The following is a 12,439-nucleotide window of genomic DNA, read 5'->3' on the forward strand; positions in this document are numbered from 1 at the left end:
TCATCGGTGGCTGTTGTTGTTCTGTTGCGCTGGTCCTATAGGGCCTTAGCATGACAATTTCCCGACTGTCTACTACAACAAGTTTTGTTCGGCTCCGGCGAGGGAGGGGCGATGAAGGTGACGCGCCTTCTACTCGCTTCAGTGCTTATAGTCGTCGCTAGCTAGTCTACGAATCTGAATGTAATCTATAATACCTAAATAGTTGATCCCCACTACTTCTAATTCTATCAACATGCAAGCCATCCACCTCACTAAGCGTGCCACGTAAGAATCCATTTTTCAACCCATGCAAACTATATTCCAGTAACACTAATTCTCTCAACATACAAGCATCCCACTTCACCGTACACTAATATTGGTTTCAGTCCATGCAAACCATACCAATATGTTTATTTTTGTCACTGGACATACGTAGCATATTAGATAATTATTCAATTTGTTTACTTCCTAAGGGTTGTGGAATGCCCTGATTTACACGGAATGCAAGTAGGGAGTATTTATGTGTTAAAATTAGTAGCTTTTGATTTAGATATTTTCCTTCATATATAAGTCATCTATAATTAATCCTTATATTCCCGCAGCAATGCACGGGGAAATTACCTAGTTTTTATTATTACTTGTGTTTGTTGTACTGTAATGATTGAAGAAAGATTAGAGGTGTTTCCCACAAAAAAAGTTCTTTTATGTTACCTCGATAAATGTTTGTGTTTTTATCTTGTGAAATTAATTTCACGTACTGACTTCTGATTTTTGACAGTTTAAATAGAGAGCTTGACAAGTTTTCTGATTTTTTCTAGATTGGTACCGTGTTCATGCGGGATTATGTGAGCAAAGGTGACGTTGGTAGGATCCATCGGAGTAATGCTAGACGTAACGTAAGCAACAATATTATGTCTTTTAGAATATCAGGGGAGGATAAGAATTAGTTAGGGCACCTCTAAGGTGAACCGAAAACCTCCGGTAACCATGCAGGCCGTGCTGTCCGGACCGCGCAAGTGATTCAAGGCGGTCATGTATCGGTCCACAGGGCGGTCCGGGAGCGATTTCTGTCGCAGACCGAAGACAAACGTGAGGAGGTTTGTGAGAGTCCCTACCAATCCCACATCCGCTTATGACCGCTCTGACCCACCAAACACCCTCTTCCCTTGTTCGTGCATGTTCTCGTCCGGAGCCAGCTGCCCGCATTCATGCCGTTGTAGAGTGCGCGCTCAACATTGAAGACAGCTCAGGGCAAACGCGAACTCTCACTGCCTTCGCCATTGAAGCAATGCGCCGGCCGAGGGCGCCGGCCGCGACGCGTCTCCGGTGTCCGCGCCTGTTCAATACCGGAGACGAGTGACTGGATGGTGCGGGATGGATATCTACCACGCTCATTCAATGCCGATATTCGTCCGTATGCCGCCATTAAGCAGGCTTGCCGGCCAAGAAACTCACTCTGCCGCCGCGCATTGACGCACCCGGACGCCTCGCCTCACCGGAATCTGCTATATAAAGGCGGTCACACCCGGTTAACTCCATAGCACAACACAAGCCCCTTCACATTCTACTCCCTTGCACTGCATCCGCCATGGTTCGTACGGTGGGATAGTATGTCGCTCGAGATGAAGCACATGGTGGCCGTCCTTACCGCCGCCTGGCATAGCCGCCGTGCCAGGCGGATTGAGGCCGCCTTGCCGACCAACTCGCTTGAGGTCTCCGAGGACTCCGCCCTGGCTCCCACGCCTCCTGTGCATGCCCACTTCACCATAGAGCAGGCATAGGCGCACTTCAACGCCACCATGACGGAGGTGCAACCTGCGTTGGCGCCTTTGTCGGCATTCCAGCAAGCGCAGGAGGAACAGTGGTACAACTTGTTCCTCCTGGAGCAGCACCGGCTGACGGAGGGCAAGATCTACGGCGAGCGCACGAGCGAGAATGACATCTGAAATTTCGTCGCCGAGCGACGTGCCATCTACCATGCTATCCGCGCTCAAGCGGCCGCTCGCCAGGAAGCGGCAGTCGCGGAGGCGCGGCTACAGGCGATCGCGGAGGAGAACAACGCCAACGGTGCTTCCTACGCGCCGCCGACGAATCATCAGCCGGCCCGGTGAAACGACGACGGCCTCAGCGCCACCATTTCCCTTGTGGACCTCACATCCATCGGTGACGGACAAGGCGTGGACTCCTCCGAGGATGAGCGTGCCATGGGAGACTGCGAGCCCTGGTGTCCCATGTGGGTTGGTCCATCTCCCGTATTCTACTCTTTCTCGCTGAAGACCGCACCTTCACTTCATTGGTCTTATCACCGGTGCTCATGGAGACGGCGAAAGGAGGACGTGATGGGCCTGGATGCCGGGAGCCACCGCCGTAGGATTGGTTTAGGGGCGGGTCTTTTTTTGTTTTAAATGTTCAAAATGTAATTAAATCCGTGTTATTTGTATGAAATTTGTCATGTTTGTTTTAAAACTCAACCGTGTTTGAATGAATTTCATCCGGTTTGCTGAAAAAGTGTTTGAAATTTATGCAGTTAGCGTTGGATGACGTCCTCCCGTATCCGTCTCCGAGGACTGATTCCCTGTCTACAGACGGATGCGGAAGGATTTTCGTGGATTGCCGTTGGAGATGCCCTTATAGGAAATTAATTCACCGAGGATTTAGTAGTGAACCCGTAGATGTAGGATTATTGTATCCATCATATGCTCTGTGGGCAGTCGCGAACACCTACATGAGCTACCTGGACGCCGCAAGCATACGCTGGAGGCCGGGACACGGGTGAATAGTTACACTTCCAGTCCAAATCGTATAACAGCTGGCGCTGGTGCCACTCTAGAGAGCTGACATACGTTATCCGTGAAGAGTCGCATTTGTTGGGTATGTTTTTCTGATGCCACTCATTCTTACTCCCTCCGTTCCGGAACAGATGACTCAACTTTAGACTAAAGTTAGTACAAAGTTGAGTCATCTATTTTGGAACGGAGGGAGTACCTCTCAAGAAATGTGTTGGCGTTATCAGAAGCGTGCGTGAGTCGTATTGTTTCATAAGGAAAAAGAACACGAGTGACTCATACGTCGAACCAATTAAACCGCAGGAGCAATCATGGCTTCTGTTGTAGAGATCTCTGTGTTGTATGCGCAAACAAATTGAGCGTGCACACGTTACAAAGAGAGTATATATACACCGAAATTTTTTTGAGTTGGTAGATGAAACAAATTGATTTATCACCAGCTCTTTTAGTATTCATGCATTTTTTTTTCAAACAGTAGGTAGACCCCCGAACTCTGCATCACGTGATGCACACATTGATTTTATTAAATAAAGTACAAAGTTTCAAAGGTCTCAAGCAAAACGTGTAACTAAGTAAAAAGGGAAAAGGTGCCACAACCAGCAAAAATAGTGGATGACTAAACACCTACCCTAGTGTTGGTCCATCATCCAAGCCGGCTGTAGATATCATGTCTACTATTTTCAACTGTTGCACCCATTAGCCATAAGCTTCCTATGATCCGCATGGCTGAGTACGTAACGACCACGTATGGATCTAAACAGATGCCCGGAAGATGACCTGCAAAAATTTGGGATAGTTTGTTTGCTAAAAGTGACATATTCCGACAATTTCATATGACCCAGTAATACACATACTCTTACTCGAATATGTCTCGTTGTCTTGGGATCTATCATGTTTAACCAAGTCTCAAATAAACTGGAAATAGTGCTGGGCTACAAACATCAAAGGACACATGGATAGTACGCCATAATAACTTGGCTAGTGGATATTTGAGAAAAAAATTGAATTGACTCATCCTGATCACAAAAACAATGACATTTACTACCTTCTCAACTATCCTTTGTCGAGTTGTTCTTAGTTAAGATCACTCCCTTGTGCACAAATCACATAAATACCTTTATTTTTAAAGACACCTTAACTTTTCAAATATGATGTAACCTTGGGATAGGGCATCTATATCCATGGATTTAACTGAGAATGCGCCTGACACAGAGAGCTTCCAGTGTAGGGTATCCGGTGCATCAGAAAGGTTAACCTCAATCAACCTATGCACAAAATGCAACCATGTATCCCATTGTTCCCCCCCCCCCCACCAGCACCCGCCTGAACTGAATATTAAAAGGAACAGAACCAAGTATTGTACAGACAAAAGCATCTTTATGTTATACAATGTTATACCGAGAAGGATACTGTAAGGGTAGTGGCTTTTCCCCGAGCCGATATGTTCCTAGAATCTAGTGTTATTTCCATTCCCAACTCTAAATTTACTCTTATTGATGAAGGTTGTTTTCGTCCTCATTAAACGCTTCCAGAAAGGAGAACCAGTCGGTTGCGCCATGACTTGTGTGACGGTTTTGGATTGTAGATACTTGTTATGCAACAGGTGTATCCACACACCATCCTCCTCAGTAAGCATCTATTCTTCACCTCTAGATTTTCGATACCTAAACCTCTTTGGTCCTTTGGTCTATAAATTATGCCCCATCTGGCTAATCTATATTTCGTTTTGTTTTCATCTATCTTCCAAAAAAAGCGTGATCGATAAAAATCGGACCTTTTCCATACCCCCATGGGTATTTCAAAGAAGGATAACAGGAACATTGGCATACTCATTAGCACAGAGTTTATAAGTATTAACCGAACCCCGTAGGACATAAGCTTGCCCTTCCAACAGCTTAATTTCTTTTCAAATTGATCTTCAATGCATTTCCATTAATTGTTGGTTAATCTATGATGATGAATTGGTAGTCCTAGGTATCTAAATGTAAGGGACCCCAACTCACGCCCAAACAACTGTCTATAATTATCTAGCTCTTCCTTGACGCGTCCAAAGCAGAACAACAAACTCTTATTGAAATCAATTTTTAAGCCAGACAATTGTTCGAAAAGACATAAAACCAGCTCCATGTTTCTTGCCTTAGCCATGTCATGTTCCATGAAAATTATGTGTCATCTACACATTGTAAAATGGACACCCCACCATCCACAAGATGTGGGATGATTCCACCTACCTAGCCGTTCTCTTTAGCTCTACCAATGAGAACCACCAGCATATCAACAACAACATTAAACAAGATAGGAGATATCGGATCCCCCTGTCCTAGTCCTTTTTGCGTCTGGAAATAATGACCATGTCATCATTAACCTTGATACCTACGTTGTCTGCTTGTACAAAGGATTCTACCTACTTCCTCCAGGATGCATCAAAACCCTTCATACGCAAGGCCTTATGCAAGTGAAGGAAATATGCCCTAGAGGCAATAATAAAGTTATTATTTATTTCCTTATTTCATGATAAATGTTTATTATTTATGCTAGAATTGTATTAGCCAGAAACATAATACATGTCTGAATACATAGACATACATAGTGTCACTAGTATGCCTCTACTTGACTAGCTCGTTAATCAAAGATGGTTAAGTTTTCTAACCATAGACATGAGTTGTCATTTGATTAACGGGATCACATCATTAGGAGAATGATGTGATTGACTTGACCCATTCCGTTAGCTTAGCACTTGATCCTTTAGTATGTTGCTATTGCTTTCTTCATGACTTATACATGTTCCTATGACTATGAGATTACGCAACTCCCGTTTACCAGAGGAACACTTTGTGTGCTACCAAACGTCACAACGTAACTGGGTGATTATAAAGGTGCACTACAGGTGTCTCCGAAGGTACTTGTTGAGTTGGAGTATTTCGAGATTAGGATTTGTCACTCCGATCATTGGAGAGGTATCTCTGGGCCCACTCGGTAATACACATCACTATAAGCCTTGCAAGCATTGTAACTAATGAGTTAGTTGTGGGATGATGTATTACAAAACGAGTAAAGAGACTTGCCGGTAACGAGATTGAACTAGGTATTGAGATACCGATGATCGAATCTCGGGCAAGTAACATACCGATGACAAAGGGAACAACGTATGTTGTTATGCGGTTTGACCGATAAAGATCTTTGTAGAATATGTAGGAGCCAATATGAGCATCCAGGTTCTGCTATTGGTTTTTGATCGGAGACGTGTCTCGGTCATGTCTACATAGTTCTCGAACCCGTAGGGTCCGCACGCTTAACGTTTGGTGACGATTTGTATTATGAGTTTATGTGTTTTGATGTAGCAAAGGTAGTTCGGAGTCCCGGATGAGATCGGGGACATAACGAGGAGTCTCGAAATGGTTGAGACGTAATGATCGATATATTGGACGACTATATTCGGACATCGAAAAGGTTCCGAGTGATTCGGGTATTTTTCAGAGTACTGGAGAGTTACGGGAATTCGCCGGGGAGTATATGGGCCTTATTGGGCTTTAGGAGAAAGAGAGAGGAGAGGCTGCGCCCCCCCCCCTAATGCTTAGTCCGAATTGGACTAGGAGGAGGGGCGGTGCCCCCTCCTGCCTTCTCTTCTCTTTTCCCTTTCCTTCTCTCCTACTCCTACTACTTGGAAGGGTTCCTAGTTCTACTAGGAAAGGGGGAATCCTACTCCCAGTGGGAGTAGGACTCCCATAGGGCGCGCCATAGAGAGGGCCGGCCCTCCCCCTCCTCCACTCCTTTATATACGGGGAGGGGGCACCCCTTGGATACACAACAATTGATCATTGATCTTTTAGCCGTGTGCGTTGCCCCACTCCACCATAATCCACCTCGGTCATATCGTAGCAGTGCTTAGACGAAGCCCTGCGTCGGTAGCATCATCATCACTGTCATCACGCTGTCGTGCTGACGGAACTCCCCCTCGAAGCTCTGCTAGATCGGAGTTCGTGGGACGTCATCGAGCTGAACGTGTGCTGAACTCGGAGGTCCCGTACGTTCGGTACTTGGATCAGTCGGATCGTGAAGACATACGACTATATCAACCATGTTGTGCTAACACTTCTGTTTTCGGTCTACGAGGGTACGTGGACACACTCTCCCCTCTCGTTGCTATGCATCACCATGATCCTGTGTGTGTAGGAATTTTTTTGAAATTACTACGTTTCCCAAGAGTGGTATCAGAGTCTGGTTTTATGCGTAGATGTTATATGCAAGAGTAGAACACAAGTGAGTTGTGGGCGATACAAAGTCATACTGCTTACTAGCATGTCATACTTTGGTTCGGCGGTATTGTTGGATGAAGCGGCCCGGACCGACATTATGTGTACGCTTACGTGAGACTGGTTCTACCGACGTGCTTTGCACACAGGTGGCTGGCGGGTGTGAGTTTCTCCAACTTTAGTTGAACCGAGTGTGGCTATGGCTGTTCCTTGAGAAGGTTAAAACAGCACTAACTTGACGAACTATCGTTGTGGTTTTGATGCGTAGGTAAAAACGGTTCTTGCTCTGCCCGTAGCAGCCACGTAAAACTTACAACAACAAAGTAGAGCACGTCTAACTTGTTTTTGCAGGGCATGTTGTGATGTGATATGGTCAAGACGTGATGAGATATAAGTTGTTGTATGAGATGATCATGTTTTGTAACCGAGTTATCGGCAACTGGCAGGAGCCATATGGTTGTCGCTTTATTGTATGCAATGCAATCGCCCTGTAATTGCTTTACTTTATCACTAAGCGGTAGCAATAGTCATAGAAGCAATAGTTGGCGAGACGACAACGATGCTACAATGGAAATCAAGGTGTCGCGCCGGTGACAATGGTGATCATGACGGTGCTTCGGAGATGGAGATCACAAGCACAAGATGATGATGGCCATATCATATCACTTATATTGATTGCGTGTGACACTACTAGAAAAACCGCTACTAATGGCGCACCTAATTTGGCCATTAATGGCGCATCACTGGTGCGCCATTACTAGCACGCCATTAGTAATTTTTACTAATGGCGCACCAGTGGTGCGCCATTAGTATCTGGTATACTAGTGGCGCACCACTGGTGCGCCATTAGTATAGGCTACGGTGCGTCATTAGTATGCCTCCCAGGGGCCATGTATACCCAGGTGCTTTGGCATACTAATGGCGCACAACCACGGGATGCGCCATTAGTAACCGCGGCATACTAATGGCGCACTGACCAGTGATGCGCCATTAGTATGCTTTGTCATACTAATGGCGCACTGTCATGTGATGCGCCATTAGTATGAATATTAGGGTTTTTTTATTTTTTTATTTTCTGTTTTTTGCACAGGTTACAAAATGTATAATTTGACAAAATATAGACAGCACACATCAACAACAGATTCATCGAATACAATAGAAGATTAGTCTTTGAATACAATTCATCATATTAGTCTCCGAATACAATAGACTAACACAGTTTCAACTTCCAGAATACACAGATGACAACGATTACCATTCCGCGGAACCTAGTAGTATCAGTATCTGTGAAAAACACGGGCTGCTCCACCTCCATATCCACCGCGTTCTCTGGCAGTGTTACTGCTTCATACCTGCAAGAAGCAGCACTTTCAGATAAAAATGACACACTGTTTTCTTAATCTTAAGACATATCATTCTCCATAAAACCCTTTTCTCAAAGGCAATGACACAGTAGCAAGAGATTAAATATCTCATTTGGAGTGCTAACAAACTTCCAAAGGCAAGCGACAAGAGTCCGCGCTCTGAACATGACAGAATATTAAGATATGTTAACAGTTTTCCAAGGTGATAAAGATCCCCTCTGAACATAGCATTATTTCTCAAGTACCATTACAACCCCCAGATCTGCTATAATTAGACCATCCAGTCTCAAGAGATTGACTGATATTGAATAAGAAACCAATACCAAAATAATAAGTCAGCACTGAACAACCCAAAATCAACCGATATCAGTCAATCCCTTGCACCTGGAGCTGATTAAAATTGACTAACCCAGACATAACAATCAGCAACATACAAAGACATAAATACCTGCATGAACCCTTGCATCAACAGCTATAACACCCAAACGACCCCCCCTTAGGCAAAGTTGCAACCCATGAATGTAATCAAGCAATGAGAATATCAAGACAGGAGACACAAAATCATATGAAGGTCTATATGAATAGCTGCTGCCCCACAAACACAAGAACAGAGTCAAGTTATAGCAGGATCACACAGCGAGGGCCCATGGCTAGGGCTGTGCGTCCCAGTTACATTTCACAGCATGGACCCATGGCTAGGACTGTGCATCCCAGTTACATTTCACGCAATCAGTGATATGGCATCATCAATAAAATTCTAGAAACATCTGAAAACACCACAAAGTAGTGTCGTTGGTCATTGTAAAATCAATAGTGCACAATGGAGCACACAGCAATAGTTACCAAGCAAGCTGACAGACTGACAGTGTTGTTAGGCATCTTAAGAAATTTCATAAACACAGAAAGTTCAGTTGCTCATACAGCCACTTTGGCACCTTGCAACAGCCTCCAATCTAAACCATCAGACTAACACCACACGGTCTAAAGACACAAAGAAAATTCCATTTCCACAGAGAAATGGACACCAACTCTCCATCATCACCACGCAAACACATTCAGAAACTTCTACTAGAAACATCTGAAAACATCGCAAATCACATATCATCGTAAACTCAATACTGTACAATGCAGAACACACCAATTGGTAACAAGCAAGCTGACAGAGATTGCATTGCTATCGAGCCTCTCAGAAATTTCATAAACAGACAAAGTTAAGCTGTCCATACATACAGCCACCTTGGTACCCTGCAAACCATCAGGCTAATACCACGCGGTCCAAACACACAAAGAAAACCCCATTCCAGAGAGAAATGGACGCCGGCTCCGCATTATCAGGACACAAGCACATTCAGAAACTTGTAGAAGGGCATGGAGACGGAGAGCGCACTCACTTGGCTTGAGCCTTGCCCTTGGGGAGGACGGTGTGGTCCACGGCCGGCCTGATCTTCCATGCCTCGTTGATCTCAATCTGCGGAAGAAATCAGCGCAAGCGTAAACCCAACCACCAAATTACCAAGCAGGATGAACTGGGCAAGACTGGAAGTCGAAGTTTACCAGAAGACGGGACACATCATCTGCGAGGAACAGTTGGAAACGATGAGAATCTGAACATTTCGACAACAAAAAAGTGCAGCAAGCAGATGGACTGACCGTAGAGAAGCTTCACCTTCCTCTCGTACATGATCACCACGCCGCCTGCTCATCACGCGCACAGGCAACAACAGCAACAAACACGCGTCACATCCCCGGGGGAGAACAGGAACGAATCCGGCGAGGGAAAAAAAGGAGCGAAATGACCCGGAGGGACGGCTCACCCATGAGGATCCCGGAGAGCCTGAGCGCCATGGGCACCGACGGGTTCAGGATCTCCTCGCTGCAGCAGCGCCAGACACAGCGCGGCACACGCGGATTAGAATCGGGGCGGACCGCGGGCTCAAAGCAGAGAGAAATTGGCGGGATCGGGTCGGGGGCTCACCAGATTTTGATGATGTCGAGCTTGTCGAGGCGCTTGCGGTTGATCTTGGCGTGGAGCGTGGCGGCCATCCTGCGACGGGGACAGGGAGCAGAGGAGCGTCAGAGGAGATCGAGGCGATGGGGAACCCGCCGCATTGGGAGCGGATCGGACGGGCGCGTCCGGAAACGCCCCGGACCGAGCGGGAAAACGCGGGACGGGCGCAATCGGCGGCCGGCGGCCGCGACCGAGGGGGGCGAGAGGCGGCGGCCGGCGAGGGAGGGAGGGAGAGAGGGGAGGGGACGCACCATATCTGGCCGAGCGGCGCCTTCCGCGCGAGGAGCTGGTGCGAGTAGAACATCTTGGATACTAATGGCGCACCCACTACCTGGTGCGCCATTAGTAGTTACAACTACTAATGGCGCACTTAAGCAGGATGCGCCATTAGTATGTTTGGACAGGCGCACTAGTTCAAAGAAAATTTGATACTAATGGCGCACCCTTTGCATGGTGCGCCATTAGTAGTTTCAACTCTAATGGCGCATCAGAAGGTGGTACGCCATTAGTATATACTAATGGCGCACCAACTTTCTGGTGCGCCATTAGTGTCAATCCTATCTATAGCCCTTTTTCTAGTAGTGTGATGTTTATCTTTTATGCATCTTATTTCGCTTAGATAGACGGTAGCATTATAAGATGATCTCTCACTAAATTTCAAGGTATAAGTGTTCGCCCTGAGTATGCACTGTTGCGAAAGTTCTTCGTGCTGAGACACCACGTGATGATCGGGTGTGATAAGCTCTACGTTTAAATACAACGGGTGCAAAACAATTGCACACGCGGAATACTCAGGTTAAACTTGATGAGCCTAGCATATGCAGATATGGCCTCGGAACACTGAGACCGAAAGGTCGAGCGTGAATCATATAGTAGATATGATCAACATAGTGATGTTCACCATTGAAAACTACTCCATCTCACGTGATGATCAGACATGGTTTAGTTGATTTGGATCACATGATCACTTAGATGATTAGAGGGATGTCTATCTAAGTGGGACTTCTTAAGTACTATGATTAATTGAACTTCAATTTATCATGAACTTAGTCCTGGTAGTATTAGCATATCTATGTTGTAGATCAATAGCTCGCGTTTAGCTCCCCTGTTTTATTTTTGATATGTTCCTAGAGAAAAATAAGTTGAAAGATGATAGTAACAAAGATGCGGACTAGCTCCGTGATCTCAGAATTATCCTCATTGCTCCACAGAAGTATTATGTCGTTGATGCACCGCTAGGTGACAGAACTATTGCAGGAGCAGATGCAGACATTTTGAACGTTTTGACAAAAGCTCGGTATGATAACTACTTGATAGTTTAGTGCACCATGCTTTACGGCTTAAAACCGGGACTTCAAAAATGTTTTGAATGCCACTGAGCATATAAGATGTTCCAAGAGTTGAAATTGGTATTTCATACTCATGCCCGTGTCGAGAGGTATGAGACCTCTGACATTACTTTGCCTACAAGATGGAGGAGAATAGCTCAACCAGTGAGCATGTGCTCAGATTGTCTGAGTACTATAATCACTTGAATCAAGTGGGAGTTAATCTTCCAGATAAGATAGTGATTGACAGAGTTCTCTAGTCACTATCACCAAGTTGCTAGAACTTCATGATGAACTATAATATGCAAGGGATAACGGAAACGATTCCCAAACTCTTCGTGATGCTGAAATCGACGAAGGTAGAAATCAAGAAAAGCATCAAGTGTTAATGGTTAACAAGACCACTAGTTTCAAGAAAAGGGTAAAGGGAAGAAGGGGAACTTCAAGAAGAATGGCAAGCAAGTTGCTGCTCAAGTGAAGAAGCCCAAGTCTGGACCTAAGCCTGAGACTAAGTGCTTTTACTGCAAAGGGACTAGTCACTGGAAGCACTGCCCCAAGTATTTGGCAGATAAGAGGGATGGCAAAGTGAACAAAGGTATATTGGATATACATGTTATTGATGTGTACTTTACTAGTGTTTATAGCAATCCCTCGGTATTTGATACTAGTTCAGTTGCTAAGAGTAATAACCTTAAACGGGAGTTGCAGAATAAACAGAGAC

At 45.4% G+C, this 12,439-nt stretch overlaps 1 protein-coding gene across 1 annotated transcript; it reads right to left on the bottom strand.

Moving 5' to 3' along the window:
- Nucleotides 1-8,185: 8,185 nt before the first annotated feature.
- On the bottom strand, nt 8,186-10,696 carry LOC119298084 (sister chromatid cohesion 1 protein 1-like). The gene is made up of 7 exons (XM_037575608.1): nt 10,642-10,696; nt 10,358-10,426; nt 10,197-10,255; nt 10,033-10,077; nt 9,937-9,956; nt 9,774-9,850; nt 8,186-8,370 (listed from the first exon to the last, which is right to left on the bottom strand). Exons 1-7 carry the CDS (start codon nt 10,692-10,694, stop codon nt 8,229-8,231), a joined length of 465 nt encoding a protein of 154 aa, XP_037431505.1. The 5' UTR covers nt 10,695-10,696; the 3' UTR covers nt 8,186-8,228.
- Nucleotides 10,697-12,439: the final 1,743 nt, after the last annotated feature.

This window comes from Triticum dicoccoides, chromosome 5A (assembly GCF_002162155.2).
Source record: "Triticum dicoccoides isolate Atlit2015 ecotype Zavitan chromosome 5A, WEW_v2.0, whole genome shotgun sequence".
Taxonomy (NCBI): Eukaryota; Viridiplantae; Streptophyta; class Magnoliopsida; order Poales; family Poaceae; genus Triticum; species Triticum dicoccoides.

What these genes read in the sequence shown, in the direction of transcription:
- LOC119298084 (XM_037575608.1), bottom strand. Translation starts at nt 10,694, where the DNA reads ATGTTCTACTCGCACCAGCTCCTCGCGCGGAAGGCGCCGCTCGGCCAG. An exon ending in GCGCCGCTCGGCCAGATATG is followed by an intron (nt 10,427 to 10,641) that starts GTGCGTCCCCTC and finishes TCCCCGTCGCAG; the next exon opens with GATGGCCGCCACGCTCCACG. An exon ending in CTCGACATCATCAAAATCTG is followed by an intron (nt 10,256 to 10,357) that starts GTGAGCCCCCGA and finishes GCGCTGCTGCAG; the next exon opens with CGAGGAGATCCTGAACCCGT.